General features: G+C 41.6%; 1 protein-coding gene and 1 pseudogene across 2 annotated transcripts; both read right to left on the bottom strand.

The window, feature by feature from the left end:
• Positions 1–493: 493 nt before the first annotated feature.
• Positions 494–18,790, bottom strand: LOC146701558 (uncharacterized). Its single transcript, XM_085467850.1, has 4 exons — positions 18,713–18,790; positions 7,942–8,046; positions 1,559–2,155; positions 494–1,233 (listed from the first exon to the last, which is right to left on the bottom strand). The coding sequence occupies exons 2-4, from the start codon at positions 7,957–7,959 to the stop codon at positions 613–615; spliced, it is 1,236 nt and encodes a 411-aa protein (XP_085323976.1). The 5' UTR covers positions 7,960–8,046; positions 18,713–18,790; the 3' UTR covers positions 494–612.
• LOC146701559 (uncharacterized) lies at positions 16,014–18,667 on the bottom strand (annotated as a pseudogene). Its single transcript, XR_014922195.1, has 2 exons — positions 18,231–18,667; positions 16,014–17,541 (listed from the first exon to the last, which is right to left on the bottom strand). The product of XR_014922195.1 is annotated as an uncharacterized LOC146701559 (transcript).
• Positions 18,791–20,194: the final 1,404 nt, after the last annotated feature.

The following is a 20,194-nucleotide window of genomic DNA, read 5'->3' as shown; positions in this document are numbered from 1 at the left end:
TTGTGAAGTAATTTTAAAATATTGTTCCTAATTTAGGAACAACACCACCTGCTTCCATGTCTTGCATTAATATTTTAATAACTTCTCTGCTTATTGACAATTGTTCCTCAGATAATTATGTAATCAGTAATTAGTTACTGATTACTTTTTTCAAGTAACTTGACCAAAACTGGTCCCAACACTGTAAATGACTCATCATCATCTTTGTTTAGATGCAAGAAGAATCATATAGAAATGAAAGAGGTATAAATCTTCTGACCGAACCTGCTGGGACTGTGTGAGGTCCTGAGGCTAAGAGTAAGGATTTATCCACAGGAGAGCTGCGTTCTTACAAACCATCCCACTGTGTAAACCTGACATCTGTGGAACAGCTGAGCTGTATGATGTGTACAAGGACACAAAACATTATTTACCATCAGATCCCGAGCCCTCCATGTGTTAATCAAGAAACTGCTGCTGTGCTACATCCATAAATAATGAATAAATTAGGAGCTAAAACTAAAAGGACAGTTTATTTGTACCATCTTCATGTCAACACATTCAAGAACATCACAGATGAAAGAAACATTAAAAACTTCCACACTACATAAAGCAAGAAAAATAGTTTTTCTTTCAGATGGTTTCAGAAAAAACTGTCTCTTCAGATTCACTGTGATCCAGTGATGGGAGTGATTTCAGCCCTGAGTGATCACGCTGATGTTTGCACAGAGCAGACAATGAGGTGAATGTTTGGGCACATTGGTAACAGTGAAACAGTTTATTAGTAACGTGGGATCGTTTGTGTTCGGAGTATGAACTGAGATTCCTGAAGCTCTTGTCACACTGGTCACAGCTGTAGTTTCCTTCCATGTGTGTACGTTCGTGCCTGTTACGATGACCTGAATATGAGAAGCTTTTGTCACAGTGTCTGCACTTGTATGGTTTCTCTCCTGTGTGGACTCGTTTGTGTGTTTTAAGCTCACATGCAGTGGTGAAGGATGACCCACACTGATCACAGAGGTGCTTTTTAACCCCACTGTGAATCAGTTCATGTTTTTTTAAGTCACCTGATGTGGTGAAGCTTCTCCCACATTCTTTGCAGTATTTCAGTTTGTCTCCAGTGTGTCTACGTTGATGTGTTTTTAGGTCAGCTTTCCAACTGAAAGTTTTTCCACAGAGGTCACAATGAAAGTCTTTCCCACCACCACAGTGATGACAGGGTTGAGAACTGGATCCATCTGTGTCACTCTGCTTCTAAACAAAGACACAAAGACAGTGTAAGTCAGTCCTTCAACACTTTTATCCTGAACGTCGCCTGAAATAAAGAGCATCTCTGCAGACGTCCAATTACATTTGACTGTTTCAGTTAACACACTCAGTTTACTGGGCTGCAATAACTACAATACTACCACCATAATACTACAGTAATACTAAAATCATAACTGACATGAAAATCTGAATAATCACTCAGAGCTGCTTTTCCATGCAGTAGAATTGCTAACATGCTAACACAGTTTAATGAGCAGAGTTGTTCCAAACAGTCAGGCTAAAATGACAAGATAACAATATAAATACATACCTCACAGTAACTGCACTTGTAGAGTCTCTTTCTGGTGTGGATCTGTTGGTGTTGTCTCAGGTAACGTGGAGATTTAAAAGTCTTCTCACACAGGTCACATTTATAAGGTCGTCCCTCAGTGTGGATAAGCATGTGTTTTCGTAAGTTTGCGTCTGTTGTAAACTGTTTGCCACACTGTTCACAGCAGTACACATCATGTCTGGTGTGAATGCGTAGGTGTATATTTCGGTACCCTCTCTGGCTGAAAGTTTTTCCACAGATGTCACAGCTGTATGCCTTAATTCCAGAGTGGGTAACTAGATGGCTCTGTAAGCTGCTACTGTGAGTAAAAGCTCTGCCACACTGATCACAGCTGTACGCTTTAACTCCACTGTGGATGAGTTGGTGTGTTTTTAGGGAACGCTTCCAGGAAAAAGACTTTCCACACAAGTCACAGCTGAACAGTCTCTCTCCAGTGTGGATGACCTGATGCTGTTTCAGTGAACCCTTCAAAGTAAAACCCATCCCACACTCGTCACAGGTGTGTTTTTTCTCTCTCTTTCTTCTGTGAGGTTTGTCGGCCTCCTGAGAGCGCTGACTTCTCGCTCCATGTTGGTCCTGCAGTGACAGAGATACAAACAGAGGCAGTGAGTGAAATGCAGTCGTGGAAAAAAACTCAACCTTCAAACTCCCTCCATTAACACTAGTTTTAAACCTGAAGGTGGAGTGTGGCACCAAACACCTTAAAGGTCTCTTATCCCCACCTGCTGGTAGTTCTAACACATTACATCCAACTTGGTGTTAAAAATAATTCATGACTGTTCAAACACTAAAATCATGCCCATTCCTCCGGATTGTACACACACACACACACACACACACACACACACACACACACACACACACACACACACACACACACACACGTTGTTTGTAATACATATTTCTATCATTTGTATAGATTTATACATAATTATTCAGTGATAATAAATCCTATGTTTGTTTATTTGTTTATTCAAAAGGAACCCCATTAGCTTCCACAACAGGGCCCTATTTCAGGAAGCCGGTTTCGAAAACTGTGTGAAAAACGATACTCAGGGTTGAGTAACCCCGAACTGTCCAACTCGGAATATTCGGTTTCAGAAAGGCTGATAACAATTAGTTCAATCAACGCGGAGTTGCTTTAACCCCAAGTTAAGCGCGCGCACGAGGATACATAAAGCCCTGATTAGTGGAGCACAGATTAAGCGAGTCACCATGGAGACGGAGGGAAAGAAGGCGCGGTCAATGTATTTTACAGCGCTTGAGGCCGAAATTCTGATGGCAGCATATGCCGATAACATGCAAAAAAAAGTAACACAGCCTCAGCTGCAAAACAAAGGGAGCATGCATGGCAAAACATAGCCAACAGAGTCAATGCGTGAGTGTTAATTTAAACATTGATCTAGGGATTTCCACCCATTCAACACGTTATTTTATTATTTTATTATTTTTTATTTTATTTTTTATCTCATACATTTTATTTTGTGATGTGATGTGAGCGCAGGTGCAACCCAACAGGCCCCAAACGAGCCTGGCAGCAAGTAAAAATGAAATATAAAAATATAGTCCAAACAGGTAAGGTGTAATTGTATTATGAGCCATAGTCCTTGGTCTGTTTGTCCGATGTAAATCAATTGCAGTTAGAGGCTACATTAATTTTCTTTCTGTAAGCACTTATTGAAATTATCTGAGCACATTACAAGTACATATTTGCTTACTCTGTATGCTCAAATGTGACCCGTTATAGCCAACAGAAAAAAAAGTGGAGGCCCGGAAAACAGGTGGGGGTCCTCCACCACCACCACTCACAGAGGCTGAGCAGTTGGCTTCCACATTTGTGATAATGTTGGCAGCATCACATATGATCTTCACAGTGCAGAGAACATAAATTAGCATCCATTACTATAATGAAATAATTTGTTAGTTTGAAATGCTACAGGGAACTATGTACCTGTACATTAATGCTGTGGAAAGACTTCCTGTTCACATAGTCTCCTTCATTTACTGAAGGAGCAATGATTGGAATGTGAGTGCCATCTGTACAGCCAATCACGCCTGGGAACCGTGAAAATAAATGTAAAATGTAAGTAGTAGTTCAAGTATCACCACATCATGAATTAAGTTTTGTTCATCCTGATACCTGCAATTTTGTGGCATCCCTCTTTGATAAATCTTGTGGGTCTATGACCGGGGAACACCACAAACAAGTACAGGAGACGTTTCAGTGCAACTGTAACATTCCTGACTGCCCGACAGACTTGGAAACGTGCTCAGCGTCACCAATATTATACAGAAAGCTCCCGTTTGCAAAAAACCGAAGTGCAATACAAATAATATGTAATGAACTGAGAGAATGTCCACGATGTGTCACATGAGCAATATTAAGCCTGAGGATGTTATTCAAATAAATTATAGATTGTGCTGAAAAACGGTAATGTTCACACAGAAGCTCATCAGGAAATTATAAAATGTCCAAACGCGCTCTAATCACTCTCTCCCAGCGGAGAGCTCTGCGGAGAATTTGGGCTTCAACATCTACTGGCTCTTCAAGGAAGGAGCACGCCATGTCTGACACTTCCTACAGTCAGGTTTCCGACAAAGAGGCGGAGAAGGTCAGGGTTAGTTGAAGTAAACGTGCTGGGGGGCAGGTTAGCTTCACGGAGTGAAACAGGGCCCTGGTGTTGCTCGTCTTCCATCAAATACAATCACATAAAATATTATACAATAAAGTGGATTCAAGATATTCACATAATTTGGCTCTTACATCCACAGTGAGGTTTCACAATTAAAATATAAGCAATCAATAATAAAAAATAATAATAATAATAACAATATCAATAACATTGAGGCACATTACACAAATTTCAAAAACAAATCATCTCTTACAATATTTACAACAACTAAAAGTTCTGTAAATCGGCTTTTAAATGTTCATTGAAGTTTTGAATAGTTGCTAATTCTCTAATTTTATAAGGTAATTTATTCCACCTGAAAGTTGCTCTAAATATAACAGTTTTACAAAAAGTTACTTTTAACTCGAGGATTTACTAAATTGCAGTTTGTTGAAAATCGTGTAATATCATTATGTATTTCATCTGGATACTGCAGCTGAGCAGAGATAAAAGTGGCGTGTTTAACAGAATTGCTTTCTTTATAACTACAAGCCATAGAATATTTTAGCCTGTACAGGAAGCCAAGAAAGCTGATAATGCATTTTATCGATATTAGTATTAGAGATGGCACAATGCCACTTTTTAATGTCCAATACCGATTCCGATATGATATGGATATCTGCCAATACCGATATGAATCCGATACAGCGTTTTTTGTAATCAATAAAACTGTTTTTTAAATAAATATCTTGCTGCATTTTGTATAAGTTCATACTCAAGTTTTAAAAACAAGACACTAAAGCTATTCCGTTATACCAAATGAGCCCTTTCCTCTACTCCCTCTTCACCCACGACTGCAGACCTGCCGATGGTTCTAACACCATCATTAAGTTTGCGGATGACACCACGGTGATTGGCCTCATCAGTGACAACGATGAGGCCGCCTACAGGGAGGAGGTGGATGGTCTGGCTGAGTGGTGCGACACAAACAACCTGCTGCTTAACACCGAGAAGACCAAGGAGCTCATCGTGGACTACAGGAGGAATGCTGACCCACATCCACCCATCTACATTAAGGGGACGGCTGTGGAGCGTGTGAGCAGCTTCAAGTTCCTGGGAGTCCACATCTCCGAGGATCTCATCTGGACAACCTGAACTGCTCTGAACTGCTCCGCCTCGGACCGGAAGGCGTTGCAGAGTGTTGTGAAAACTGCGCAGCGCATCGCCCGAGCACCACTTCCTGCCATAAAGGACATTTATAGGAAGCAGTGTCTGAAAAGGGCTGGGAAAATCATCAAAGACCCCAGTCACCCATCACATGGATTCTTCACCCTCCTTCCCTCTGGGAGGCGCTACAGGAGCCTCCGGACTAAGACCACCAGGAACCGGAACAGCTTCTTCCCCACAGCTGTCAGACTCCTGAACTCTGCCTCCTGACATCTGACCCATGTTAAACTCATGGACTGAACATACACACACACACAACCACCTACACACACACACATACAATGGACAACTGTACCCTCAAACACACAATAATAACATGGACTGAACCACCACTCACAACCACTAGCACTTTATATAGCCTCTGTAGAAATTATCCACATATCTCAGTATCACTTATCTTAACTGCACCACTGCATAAATAATCATTCTGTAAAATACGATAATTTTTAATTCTACAACTGTTTATAACTTGCATATTTCTCATTTCTGTATAGCTGTATATCTCATATTTCTGTATAGTTTTTAATTTCATATTCTGTATAGTTTTTCATATTTATATCCTGTTCATAGCTTGTACTCACCACAGCCTATACATACTTATAGTCATAGCATATTCATAACATACTTCATACCATGTACATTATAACATACCATAATAGACCCATTTCTGTAATATACTTACATATCTATATTATTGCTAATATATCTATATCATGGCTAAAGCACTTCTGGATGGAAGCAAACTGCATTTCGTTGCCCTGTACCTGTGACATGTGCAATGACAATAAAGTTTAATTCTATTCTATTCAAATATTTTATAGTTCAGCAACACACATCAATCTAATAAACTTAAACCTGCACCATCCTTCCTATTCTAGTATTATAAAGAGTACTTAGCAGAAATATTAAGCAACCTAACTAACAGAGTTGCCAACTCCCAGCAAAAATCTCCCAGAACCACCCCCGCCCTCCACCTCATGATGCTTAATCGACATAATCAACTTTAATTTAATGCACGTGTACATCAAATGCACAGAAATAATCAATTATGTTTCTACAATAATTAAATAGATTCACCATCTTTCTTCAACAGAATTGCAGACTGCACAGATGGTACCTTCCCAAAGGAAAAAGGACTATAGCTTACCAGGGTGTAAATTAGACTTAATAGTTACCATATACAGTAATGAATTTCTATACATTTAATCAGATGACCACTTTGGTTGTAAGATTCAGATAATTATTTATTAAAAGTTAGTCCTTTAAATGAAATAACAAAGAAAAGTATTTTTTGTGCCTCCCTTTACTTGTTAATGCCATACCTGCCCCCTGGCAAAGCTTTGCTAGAGCCGCCCCTGCACAGTTACCAGCTGTCAGCTACTTAGAAAACATGAGAGAAGAAGAGGCAGCTGCAGCTTAAGGACACAGACTAACTCCAGAGTCTTTTTTTCCCCCCCATTCTAGTTGAAGTACGGGACAAATCACTTCCTTTTCGCCTCAGTATGGAAGAGATTAAGATTAAAAATGCAGCGGCTTGGAAGCATGTAGTGAGGCTCCAAATGCTCCACCAGTTCCCTGACAGGTCTCGCAGACAACAGCCGCTCTATCGAGTGACACATACTTAAGCAAAGCTGGGTTACGCCAAGTAGGGCACTTTGTGAGGCGAGGATCGGTCCATTTTTAATTAGAATAGTATGAACATCTAATCTGGACGCCTTATTCTGGACTAACTGAAGTCTGTTAAGATCTGTCTTATTAGCTGCTGACAAATGATTGAACAATACTCCACATGAGACATTACTAGTGCATTAATGACATCTTTCAAAATTGAAGATTTGATACAGAAAGAGCATTTCATAGCCATAGCTATGCCTTGTCCCATTTTCTTAAAAACAGAGTCGATGTGCTGAGACCATGAAAGGTGGTGATTTATGGTAACACCGAGTTGCAGATCATTTGTGAAAACTAGAGATGTGAGGCAACTTTTCATCGAGCACAGAGCAGCTGGTGAAAATCAATAACATTTTAGTTTATCAATCAAAAGATCGAAAATTTATCGAAACCTGTTGGGTCTGAGTTTAGACCCAACAGGTTCAGTGAAGAAAAATGTCTGATTGTAACCTTAGGGTTTTTTACATTAAGAAAAAGGCACCAAACATCAAACCTATTTAAGCCTAAACAGTAACACATGAACGTAGAGCAGGGCGATATGACAAAAAATATAACAGTGCAAATGCAAATTCCTCTGAGCAAATGTCGGCCAATTTCCACTGGAAATGCCTTTTGGTTAAACTGTCAGCAAGGAATTTGCATTTGCACTGTTAAATTTTTATATAACTTCAATACACATAAAAAAAACAGCTGTTTGTTTAAGTGAAAATACATTGATGGTTTTTTTTTGCACTAATAAAGTTGTGGAGTTGTAAAGTATTTTGTCTCGCGTCAATTATATCGTTATCGCAAATTTTCAAATGTATATCGTGATAAATATTTTTGGTCATATCGCCCTGCTCTGTCTGTCACCTTCTGTGTTGAGCTCATTGTTTTCTCTGTAGTGGCTGAGCTGAGTCCAAGTAGCTGAAAATGTTCCTCTGCTCTCCGTCAGACTCTTCTCCTCCTGCTGATCAGCTGGGACACAAAACAGATCTTTGTTAGGCTCCACACTGCACTGAAGAGTCAAAGTGTCTCATATGTTCACCTGACAAGTAAAAGAACACATTTTTGCTTCCCGAGGTGGGCAACTTATTGGAAACAAACACAAAAGGTTTGAGCACCGATACAAAATTTAGCAGTATATATATTTATTTATTAGGGGTGCAACAATACACAAAATTCACGGTTCGGTTCGGTTCGATACTTTGGTGTCACGGTTCGATATTTTTTCGATACAAAATAAAATGTTCATGCCTTTTTAATTTGTCATTTATTAAAATTATAAATATATATTTTAACTCAAAAGTACAGTTTTTAAGTTTAACCCTAACCCTTGTGCGTGTTTTTTATTTTGACAGCGAATGCGCACCTGCGGACCACTTATGTGCACCCCTGGTTATTTAGCTCGTCATATTGCAGCCACAGAAATTAAAAAAGCAGCAGGATATATGTAAAGTGCATAAAGTGCAGCTTTATGGTCCATGAAACCATAAAGCTGCACTTTCTTTTTGCCTTATAGTCTGATTTGTCATAACTTTTCCGTTTTGTGGTAAGCTTTTCTTTGGCTGTCAGTTCTTCACCCTGACCTGTCTTATTTGGCTCAGCAGAACTAAAATATATATCCTGCTGCTTTTACACACGCACTCACATAAGCTCAGCGATTCTCTGCGCGATCAACCTCTCACATGTTTAAGCTTGCTGCGGGAGATTTCACTTTCACACTTCACATATTTGCATAGTAAGCTAACGATTGATAAGACTATGTCAGAGGAATTGGTGCACAAATTATCATCACTCACAGATCAGTGCTGTCGCTCTCTATACACAGTTCACGCGATTGCAAAGTGAAAGCAAAAAAACAAGCGCAAATTCAAACGCGATTTCAATATGTCACATATTGACAGTGGCTCACCGATGCCAATGACATAATTACCCAGCTACATTTCCGAAAGAATGCAAAAGCATTGACATATATTTTTCCTTCCTACAATAGCCGGACGGGCAGGGCAGAGATAGATTTTGGTAGCCCGACTGGAAAAATCGCTAGCCCCAGGACGTCGGGCTAGCGATTTTGCGAGCCCTGTATCTGATTGAAGAATCACTCATCTTTGGAAAAGAGAGTTTATTACAGAGAAATGGCTCTTTCCAAAATAAAAGCTATACTATCCGCTTCTTCTGGGCTATATTCTCAGCAGCATATTAAACATATCAGGTCCCCATAAGGCGAATCCTGTGCTAACGGCTGTCTAAATGACTCGGGTAAAGTTAGTAGCATGCTTGCTTTTGTCTGCTTCCACTTGTCTTTGCACTAGGATGATGTCGGCGTAAATGTGCAGTCATATTCGTTGTGTTCCCACTAGTGCTTTCAGGTTAATCTCGTTAAAATGACCTTAACGCCACAACACGGCAAATCTCCGTTAACGAGCTACCGCCGATCGCCCCGTGCATGGGGCTAGACGGCCAACACGTTAACGAGCTAACTGCGCTAACACACTAGCTCCCATCCATGTAATTGAGCATTGTGTTAGTGGTGGGAACAGTCATACGGTTATTGTTCATGTGTCCAACAGCAGAGGGGAAGAAACTGTTCTTATGGCGAGAGGTTCTGGTGCGAATGGACCGGAGCCTCCTGCCTGAGGGGAGCAGGTCAAACAGACTGTGTCCAGGGTGAGAAGGGTCAGCTGAGATCCGAGCTGCACGCCCCAGTGTCCTGGAGGTGTACAGGTCCTGCAGAGATGGGAGTCTGCAGCCAATCACCTTCTCAGCAGAGCGCACAACACGCTGCAGTCTCTGTTTGTCCCTGATAGTGGCTCCAGCGTACCACACGGTGATGGAGGAGGTGAGGATGGACTCGATGATTGCAGTGTAGAATTGCATCATCGTCCGTGTTGGCAGGTTGAATTTCTTCAGCTGCCTCAGGAAGTACATCCTCTGCTGGGCTTTCTTAATGACGGAGGTGATGGTGGGCTCCCACTTCAGGTCCTGGGTGATGGTGGTACCCACGAAGCGGAATGAGTCCACAGAGGTGATGGGGGTGTCAGTCAGGATGATGGGGGGGAGTGGGGCTGTGTGCTTCCTGAAGTCCACAATAATCTCCACTGTCTTCTGGGCATTCAGCACCAGGTTGTTGTGGCTGCACCAGGACACCAAACGTTCAACCTCCCTCCTGTAGGCAGACTCATCTCCGTCCGAGATGAGTCCAATAACGGTGGTGTCATCTGCAAACTTGATTAGCTTGACAGACTGGTGGGTGGAGGTGCAGCACTTAGTATACAGGGAGAAGAGCAGGGGAGAAAGAACACAGCCCTGAGGGGAGCCGGTGCTGATGGTCCGGGAGTCCGAGACATTCTTTCCCAGCCTCACATGCTGCTTCCTGTCCGTCAGGAAGTCAGTGATCCACCGGCAGATGAGATCAGGCACATTCATCTGGGAAAGCTTGCCTCGGAGATGGTCTGGAAGGATGGTATTGAAGGCAGAGCTGAAGTCCACAAACAGGATCCTGGCGTAGGTTCCTGGGGAGTCCAGATGCTGCAGGATGAAGTGTAGGGCCATGTTGATGGCGTCATCCACAGACCTGTTGGCTCTGTATGCAAACTGCAGGGGGTCCAGGAGGGGGGCCGTGAGGGTCTTGAGATAGGAGAGAACCAGGCGCTCAAAAGACTTCATGACCACAGATGTCAGAGCCACGGGTCTGTAGTCATTTAGTCCAGTGATCCTAGGTTTCTTGGGGACAGGAATTATGGTAGAGGACTTGAAGCAGGCAGGCACATGACATGCCTGCAGTGAGGAGTTGAAAATGCCAGAAAACACTGGGGCCAGCTCGTTTGCACAGTGTCTGAGGGTGGCAGGAGACACACCGTCTGGGCCGGGAGCTTTCCGAGCATTCAGACTCTTAAACTGCTTCCTCACATCTGCTTCATGAATATGAAGAGTTGTGGTGGGAGGAGGTGGTGTGAAATCCTCTTTTGTGTGGGGTGAGGAGGGGGTGTTGTAGGTGAACAGTTTGAAGGTGGTGATGGCTCTATGGAGGGGGGAGAGGTGGGGGAATGAGTGTCCAAAGTGTCTCTATTGTTGGGGCCGTTGGAGGTGTGAAGGCTGCCTGATGACTCGTCAAAATGGCAGTAAAAGTCGTTCAGGGTGTTGGCTAAGAGCAAGTCATCAGTGGAGTGGGGGGTTTTAGGCTTGTAGTTGGTGATATTCCTAAAACCTTTCCACACAGAGGCCGAGTCATTCTCTGAGATCTGCTGCTGCATCTTCTCAGAGTGCTGATGTTTAGCAACGTCCACTTCTTTAGTGAACCTGTACTTGGCCTCTCTGTAGCAGTCCCTGTCTCCGCTTCTGAACGCCTTTCTCTTTTCCAGCCACAGCTTTTTGAGTTTAGGAGTAAACCAGGGTTTGTCATTGTTATAACTCACCCTGGTGTGTGATGGCACAATGCTGTCCTCACAGAAGTGGATATAGGAGGTGACAGTGTCCGTAAACTCGTCCAAGCTGTTAGAAGCAGCCTTCATTGTGTCCCAGTCTGTAGACTCCAAACACGTGCGAAGCTCCTCCACAGCCTCGTTGCTCCACAGTTTTTTGGTCCTCACGACAGGTTTGGAGAGCTTCAGCCTCTGTCTGTACGCGGAGATTAGGTGGATCATGACGTGGTCAGAAAGTCAGAGTGAAGCGCGGGGCACCGCACGATAGGCCCCGCTGATCGTGCTGTAACAGTGGTCTAATGTCCTCTCCTCTCTGGTCGGGCATTTAATATACTGCTTGTATTTGGGAAACTCATGGCTCAGATTGGCTTTGTTAAAGTCCCCAAGAGCAATGATGAGAGAGTCCGGGAATGTCCGCTCCATGTGCAGTATCTGGCGTCTGGCGGGATGTAAACAGCGGCCAGGATGAATGAAGCAAACTCCCGCGGAGAATAAAACGGTTTGCAGTGAATAAAAAGGTATTCCAGAGAGGAAGAGCAGTGCTGAGCAATCACTGTTACATCTGTGCACCAGCCACTATTAATGTAGAAGCAGACACCTCCACCTTTGGTCTTACCGGAGAGAGCGGCCTGCCGGTCCGCACGCAGCAGATGAAAGCCCTCCAGCTTGAGCGCGCTGTCCGGGATGTCCTCACTGAGCCACGACTCCGTAAAACATAAGACACAGGAGGAGGCAAAGTCTCTGTTCATGCTTCTCATCAGGGCCAGCTCGTCTATTTTATTCCTGAGTGAGCGTACATTGGAAAGGAAGATCCCAGCAAGAGCAGTTCGCAGTCCACGGCTCGCTTACCTCTCTTTCGGCGTCTCACTTTCCTGATCAGAGTCTGCAGTAAATCTGCCGCAGATGCGACAAATATTGGAAGTAAATCCACAGGTGTTGTAGTCCTGTAGTTAAGAAGCTCTTCTCTGGTGTAAGAATATCCAGAGGAGTGCCCAGACACAGAAGTTATGCACAAAAACAAAACAGAAGTAGCGCACTGAAGCACCAGGGCATCCATACGCGGCGCCATCTTGGATCTTGAATCATATATATATATATATATATATATATATATATATATATATATATATATATATACCGGGGACTGGTGAGTGTCAGCACCACAGTCCAGGATGAGACAAGGAACATCCAAGAATACATTGGGAAGATGGCCCCAACTGACCGAGTGCTCAGTGAATACCTCAGGCAGCAGAAACCCAAGAAAGAGGAGGGAGACGAGGAACCATCATGGAAGGACAGGCCCCTGCACGGTATGTACCACCGGCAGATAGAGGAGGTGGCTGATATCCAGAAATCCTACCAGTGGCTGGACAAAGCTGGACTGAAAGACAGCACAGAGGCACTAATCATGGCAGCACAAGAACAAGCTCTGAGTACAAGATCCATAGAGGCTGGGGTCTATCACACCAGGCAAGACCCCAGGTGCAGGCTGTGTAAAGATGCCCCAGAGACAATCCAGCACATAACAGCAGGGTGCAAGATGCTAGCAGGCAAGGCATACATGGAACGCCATAACCAAGTGGCCGGCATAGTGTACAGGAACATCTGTGCCGAGTATAACCTAGAAGTCCCGAGGTCAAAATGGGAGATGCCCCCAAGGGTGGTGGAGAATGACCGAGCTAAGATCCTGTGGGACTTCCAGATACAGACGGACAAAATGGTGGTGGCTAACCAACCGGACATAGTGGTGGTAGACAAACAGAAGAAGACGGCCGTAGTGATCGATGTAGCGGTTCCGAATGACAGCAATATCAGGAAGAAGGAACACGAGAAGCTGGAGAAATACCAAGGGCTCAGAGAAGAGCTCGAGAGGATGTGGAGGGTGAAGGTAACGGTGGTCCCCGTGGTAATCGGAGCACTAGGTGCGGTGACTCCCAAGCTAGGCGAGTGGCTCCAGCAGATCCCGGGAATAACATCGGAGATCTCTGTCCAGAAGAGCGCAGTCCTGGGAACAGCTAAGATACTGCGCAGGACCCTCAAGCTCCCAGGCCTCTGGTAGAGGACCCGAGCTTGAAGGATAAACCGCCCGCAGGGGCGTGCTGGGTGTTTTTTTTTTTTTTTTATATATATATATATATATATATATATATATATATATATATATATATATGTCCTGGGGCTTTTCCAGTTGGGCTACCAAAATCTATCTCTGCCCTGCCCGTCGGCCTATCGTAGGAAGGAAAAATATATGTCAATGCTTTTGCATTCTTTTGGAAATGTAGCTGGGTAATTATGTCATTGGCATCGGTGAGCCACTGTCAATATGTGACATATTGAAATCGCGTTTGAATTTGCACTTGTTTTTTGCTTTCACTTTGCAATCGCGCGAACTGTGTATAGAGAGCGACAGCACTGATTGGTGAGTGATGATAATTTGCGCACCAATTCCTCTGACATCGTCTTATTAATCGTTAGCTTACTATGCAAACATGACAAGTGAAATCTCCCGCAGCTTAAACATGTGAGAGGCTGATCGCGCAGAGAATCGCTGAGCTTATGTGAGTGCATGTGTAAAAGCAGCAGGATTTATATTTTAGTTCTGCTGAACCAAATAAGACAGGTCAGGGTGAAGAAGTGACAGCCAAAGAAAAGCTTACCACAAAACGGAGAAGTTATGACAAATCAGACTATAAGGCAAAAAGAAAGTGCAGCTTTATGGTTTCATGGACAAAATAATTTCTGTGGCTGCAATATGACGAGCTAAATAACCGGGGCTGCACATAAGTGGTCCGCAGGTGCTGTCAAAATAAAAAACGCGCACAAGATAAGAAGTTGCAACGCGTGTTTGCGTACATAAGATTTTCAGGAGGAGGACAGACATATGTTTAGAACTCTTACAGATGTTGAAGAAGCTCCTTTAAGCAATTACTGTGATATTCCTCCAACTCTAGTAAAGTGGTCAGTGTAACCGTTCTCCCAGGCGGAATTATAAAGGGAAGTGTCCAGGCATCCATGAAAAAGAAGATTTACAATGTTGAGGTGAGCTAGGAGTAAGCTAGCTAGCCGACGATTAAACATGAGATATTCTGTATTCTGATGTATTTCATAAAGCACACACACGTACAGCAATGCTATAACAGTGGAGGTAAACAAAGATGGAAATCTACATAACATGGAGGTTTTGGAGAGTTAGTAATGTTAGCCTAGTACCAGTTATATTAGCCTAGTTAACCTAGTACCAGTACACAGAGCAGCGCTGCAAGTGTTTGTTAGAATGTTTAGGGTAAGCATTAACTTTCTTTCAATGTAGGTGCATGTTGAGGGTCAGTCAGTCAGGTTCAGCTCCTGTGAGTGCCCGATTGGCAATGATAAGTGCCATCATATGGCGGCATTGTTGATTTGGGTGAAGAAGAATGTTTCTTGCACTGACGTGGAATGTGTGTGGAAGAGGGTAAAATCATCCAAAGGAGAAGAAATTACTGCCAAGGGAGTGTCTGTGATGACACCATCAACAACACAAGGTCAGTTATTTATTTAAAATTTGCTCTTTGAATTAATTATAATTATAATAATTATTTTCTTAACTTTTTAAAAAGCATTGTGTTTTATATGCTAAAATTATTATTTATTTACCTGAATGCTCCCAGGTACTTTGATATTTACTTTAACATGTGGTATAAATTGTACATGTATGTAAAATCTTGTAAACTACATACATCAGACTGTTTGCCTCCACTGTCCCCACTTTATTATTTAAATGTATTTTATATACTCCGTACCTTACTTTGTCTATTCTGTGGTCAGAATTCCTTTATGACTAAGTTGTATTTTCATCCCCAAAGGCATGTGATTGGGGGATCCTTTGTGAGCCAAAGGCCAAGGAGCTGTACACTGACTGTACTGGTGCAGCTATCAAGGAGAGGGGACTGTTTTTATCTAACAGTAGCCTGCTTGGTGGTTCTCCTGATGGGACTGTCTCTAATGAGTGCATCATTGAGGTGAAATGCCCATGGTCAGCCAGAACCAAAACTGTATTGGAGGCTGCAGAAAGTAAGGACTTTTTCCTACAGCTGGATGAGGCAAGTGGTTCCCTGGTATTAAAAAAGAATCACAACTACTGGCATCAGATCCAGGGCAACTTCTATCTCACAGGGGCGAAAAGCTGTCACTTTATTGTTTGGACTCCATGTGACTTTTTCATCTTGCATGTGGATAGAGAACAAACTTGGGCTGTTAACACTGAATCTTTGGAAACGTTCTACCGGGAAGTTATTTTGCCCCATATTTTATCGCAGCTTTGAATTCATATCAGCATGAGTAATTTATCAGTCCAAATGTTTATAGTTAATTTTAAAACTATTTGTAAATATTTGTAAATTGTACATTTTTTGTCATTGTAACTTTGTAAATATATTCAGATAAATTTTTAAATTATATTAATTTTTGATTTGAAAAAATAATATGTTTTGGACAAACTGTTCCTGAAAATAAAGAGTAACACATGTATCTGGAATTCTTGATTTTAATTGAAAATGTTTAGCAAGAAAACTAGGCAGTAATCAGGAAGCTGGAATGGAATGAAAAATGTAACAAGCCATTGATAAAAACAGAGTAAAACATTTTACGAATCACAAATGAGACCATTCTCAATTTGAAACTATGCAACTAAGTTGTTTTTATGATGTAACATCCTAAGTATACACATAAAACAATCCAGAACACTTAGGAGTTATAAATAATAAAAGTAAACTTATTCAACAGTTGTATTTTCTGGTCCACAACTAGTTAGAAAATGACACAATGTACTTTTACCTCTGAACTCTCACAGGTATAATTTATTCAATTTCACGGAGAATAGGTGTTTGTAAATTTGTAAGACACACACATGCTTTCAAGATCTTATTAATATTTTTTTTTTAACTGATGTGGGATGTGATGCAAAATTGAGAAAAGTTTCAGTCTTTGAATGGAACGCTCTACATGTATTCTTGCACAGGAAATCTTCCTGTTGTTGTTCACTTCCTCCTGTGTGAATTGTCCGTTGGTGAGGAAGGACGGAATGTTCAGTGAGACCCCTTCTGGTAGGATGTCCCGAATTGTGAAGCCCTTATCTGTAGATGTTGCAGTACTCCACAGTCAGCTGTTATGGCCTTATCTGAGGCACTTCCACCGTACAAGTTGCTTACAAAGGTTATTACACCATTAGGAGCCACACCAATTAGAGCCTTTAGTGTGGTCCGTCCTTTGTACTGGCTGTACAAATGACTTTGTGTGTCAAGTCTCTCTGTGTTACAAACAGAAACTTCCGTGCAGTCAAGCACAATCCTGCAGTTAGGAAATAGTTGGAAGCAATCTGGCAGCGATGTTTGATTCTTGGCTCTCGAGGTAATGTTGTTTTCCAGCATGCCAACATACAAAATGTCATACAGTGCACTAACAATTGTTGTAAAAATATTAGTTACTGTGGCTCTGCTGCAGTTAAACCTTGTCGAAAGGTCTGCATGACCAAAATTAAGTTTGAGCTTCATCAGGGTTAGAAATAACTGGTCAATTAGGGGCATCATTTGGACAATCAGAATGATATTTAAGATCAAATCTGGAAAGAAGCACTTCTAAAAACAGGACAGAAGCAGCATCAGGCAATCCAGTATAGTACTGGACCCTTTCAGGATTGTCAGATATTTTACTGAATGAGAAAGTCTGCTTCTGCTTCTCTACTTGTTTTTTACGTTTTTCATTCTCTATTCTTAGTATGTCATTCTGAATCTCTAGCACCAGAAGACTTTGGGAAGAACTTGTGGAACTTGCAGTAGCTGTCTGTGTATCTGCATTGTTGGAATGATGTAGCTCATCTGATCTTTCACTCTGATTTTCACCAATAGCTGGGACCTGCTCTTTTTTCTTCTTTTTTCTAACAGGGTTGTGGTCATCTGGGAACTGAAAAGACTTCCCGTCGTTCCATGCAAATCTTGTTGGCCCCGCAGCTTTTCCTTGAGGGAAGTGCCAACTGCAGACTCTTGAGTTGCAGTTTGGGGTGAAGTTTTCGCGTCTGTGGAAGTGTTTAAAAAGGCAGAGAGAAATTTCAGATCATACGGTAGCCCTCCATTAGTTATGATTAATAGAAAAAAGTAGAGATAAATAATAGAGAGAAGCTTCATCCAGATGAGAGAAGCTTCAAGAAACTTAAAGAAGTCCAGATGCTTTTCTTTCCAAGCTCCTTGGACTACGATGACCTGGATGACTGGTCACAGACAGTGACCAGAATTATTCAAATCTTACACATCGTTGTACTAATTTGCTTTTAAGCTTACCAGAAAGATAAGTACTGGGAACCTTTGCTAGCTATTTGTTGGTTAGGTCTTTATTTTGGTAATTAACTGGCACATAGGCTGGGGATTGTAATGTATTTTCTTACATAGACATCACTTTTTGGACGTAATTTTTATTCCTCTGAGCGTCGAAAGCTAACTAAGGTTCATATATATAGCGAAGTGACCCTTAGCTCTCAATCTTTGCTTGGAGAAATAAAAAAGACTTCAAAAATGCAACAACGTCTTTGTAGTAAAAAAAACACAATAAAATCCATTGTCTATATAAGTAAAATTACTCGTAAAAGCCAGTTTGTCTTTTAGTAGCGGGTTTTAATTGTTCATCACTAGCTATATTAGCTAACTAAAGTAAGAGTCCACTTGCTCTTATCTTACAAATTTATTCATTCACTTACGAGTTGTAACATACCTTATCAACTTCAGCCACTTCCTCTTCTCTCTCTTTTCACAAGGAAACCAGTAAAATGACAGATTAGACTGTTGTTTTGAGCCAGATTGGTTAAAACAACGAGGAACACAGCATTGTGACATATTGAACACGGGAGCGTTTAGGCCCGGAAGTAGGATTCATCGCGTCATCACTGAACGACCGGATACTGATGCTTGAGAGCGCGTGTGATGCAAGTATGTGTAGAGTGTTGAGCGCGTGATCAGTGGTGAGAAAAACAACTCACGAAACTTAACCTTTCTTTACTCGTGGCTCACTTGCACTTCTAATATATTCGTTTGCACACTTACACACACCCAGCTGTGGTTTCCTGTTTTGCTGCACTCTGGAGAGCCTCGCCTTTAACGGTCTCCTCTCACAGAGAGCAACAGAAAACTTCATTCAGAAAACTTCGAAAAACTCGAGATGGACTGAACTCAGTTCAAAGTTACCTTGACACTTACCTTTAGATGTGAGAGGTAGCGATGGTCTGCTTGAAGCTGACGCTCCGGTGCGTGTGTCAAAAAGATTAACTGCTTCAGAAGCACTGTGTCGAGGCTTGATTCGTTTGGCCAGAGTCACGTGATTAGTGACGTCTGAAGTTTCATTTAGAACGTACATTTTTTTTTTTTTTTTTAAAGTTTGACGAGCATCTTGACTTTTGGTCTTTGGATATTAACAGTCCTGGGTATGTGACTTCTTTTTTAACAGAAATGTTACAGATAGCATTTGCAGTGCAGCCTTTAATTGCTAGTAATTCACATTTTTTTAGATTTAAACATAAACCAGATGCCTCAGAGAAATCACTAATAACACTAAGGGCTGGACGGATTTGATTTGCATTCTTCAAGAAGAGTGGTGTCATCAGCTAGCTGGCTGATGATGAGCTCCTTATCAGCTATGGTGATTCCTTGTAAAACAGGTCAAATCTTGGGGTGGAGTCTTAATCATTTTAATTGAGCTATTGCCATTCATGTACAAGGTTTTGAAGCTTTACAGAAAAATTATCCAAAGCCAAATTTTTTTCAAAGAGTGGAAAATAAATTGATGTTCAATTGTATCAAAAGTTTGCAATGAGAACTGTTCGAGACCTAGTGTGGAAGATGTCCAAGGAGGCGAAGTTCTGCAAGGAGATGAAGATTCGGTTTAGAGAAGACTTTTGTAAGGAAGACAGAGAAGCCCGCAAACCTCTGTGGCCGAGAGTGGAGGAAGCGGATATGCTGTCATCGATGGTCGTCAAATCAAAGAATGAAAGAACTTCATAATGACCTAGATAAGAAGGTATAACTGTTCAACTAAATTTAAGCCGGTAACTTGCTCAATGGTCCTTAACTTTGACTGCATTTATTAGTTAATAGGAGGTAAAACGTTCCATTGCTCTCTCAAGCTATATTCAATGGTTCTTTCAATATTTTCTTTAAATGTTCGAGGTTTAAGAAATAACATAAAGCGTAAAGCGTTTTTTTCTTTTTTGTAAGGAACAGCCTAACACTAATTGTTTTTTATTTCAAGAGACACACAGCAGTAAAGATGATCATATATTTTGGAGAAAGCAGTGGGGAAGCGATGATATTTATTTATCTCATGGTAACTCTCATTCAGCAGGAGTGGATATTTTTCTACATCGTTTTAATGGAAGAGTTATTGATCATAAGGTTGATAAGGAAGGTCATTTTAATGGTTAACATAGAGTCGGATGATACTAAGTACATTTTAGTAAATTTTTATGGGTTCAACAATAGAGCTGAAAACCGGAAATTAATTTCTGATTTGAAAAAAATGATAGAAGAATGGAAGATCATTTATTCAATAGAAAAAGTCGTTGTTGCAGGTGACTTTAATATGGCACCAGATGAAAAACTGGATAGATTTCCAACTAAATATAACTCTTCTCATTTTAACCAAATAATAATGGATTTCTCCTGCACCCTTAACCTAATCGAATA

The sequence above is a fragment of the Copadichromis virginalis genome, linkage group LG9, assembly GCF_057382275.1.
Source record: "Copadichromis virginalis isolate Kocher_CV1m ecotype Utaka linkage group LG9, C_Virginalis_male_GT1.1, whole genome shotgun sequence".
Classification (NCBI taxonomy): Eukaryota; Metazoa; Chordata; class Actinopteri; order Cichliformes; family Cichlidae; genus Copadichromis; species Copadichromis virginalis.
Note: the sequence above shows the minus strand (reverse complement) of the source record. Positions and strands in the feature narration are given on the sequence as shown.

Bases quoted from the DNA above. Each gene is read 5' to 3' on its own strand.
- LOC146701558 (XM_085467850.1), bottom strand. The intron at 1,234-1,558 runs GTATGTATTTAT...GTCTTTGTTTAG, and splicing joins ACAAGTGCAGTTACTGTGAG to AAGCAGAGTGACACAGATGG.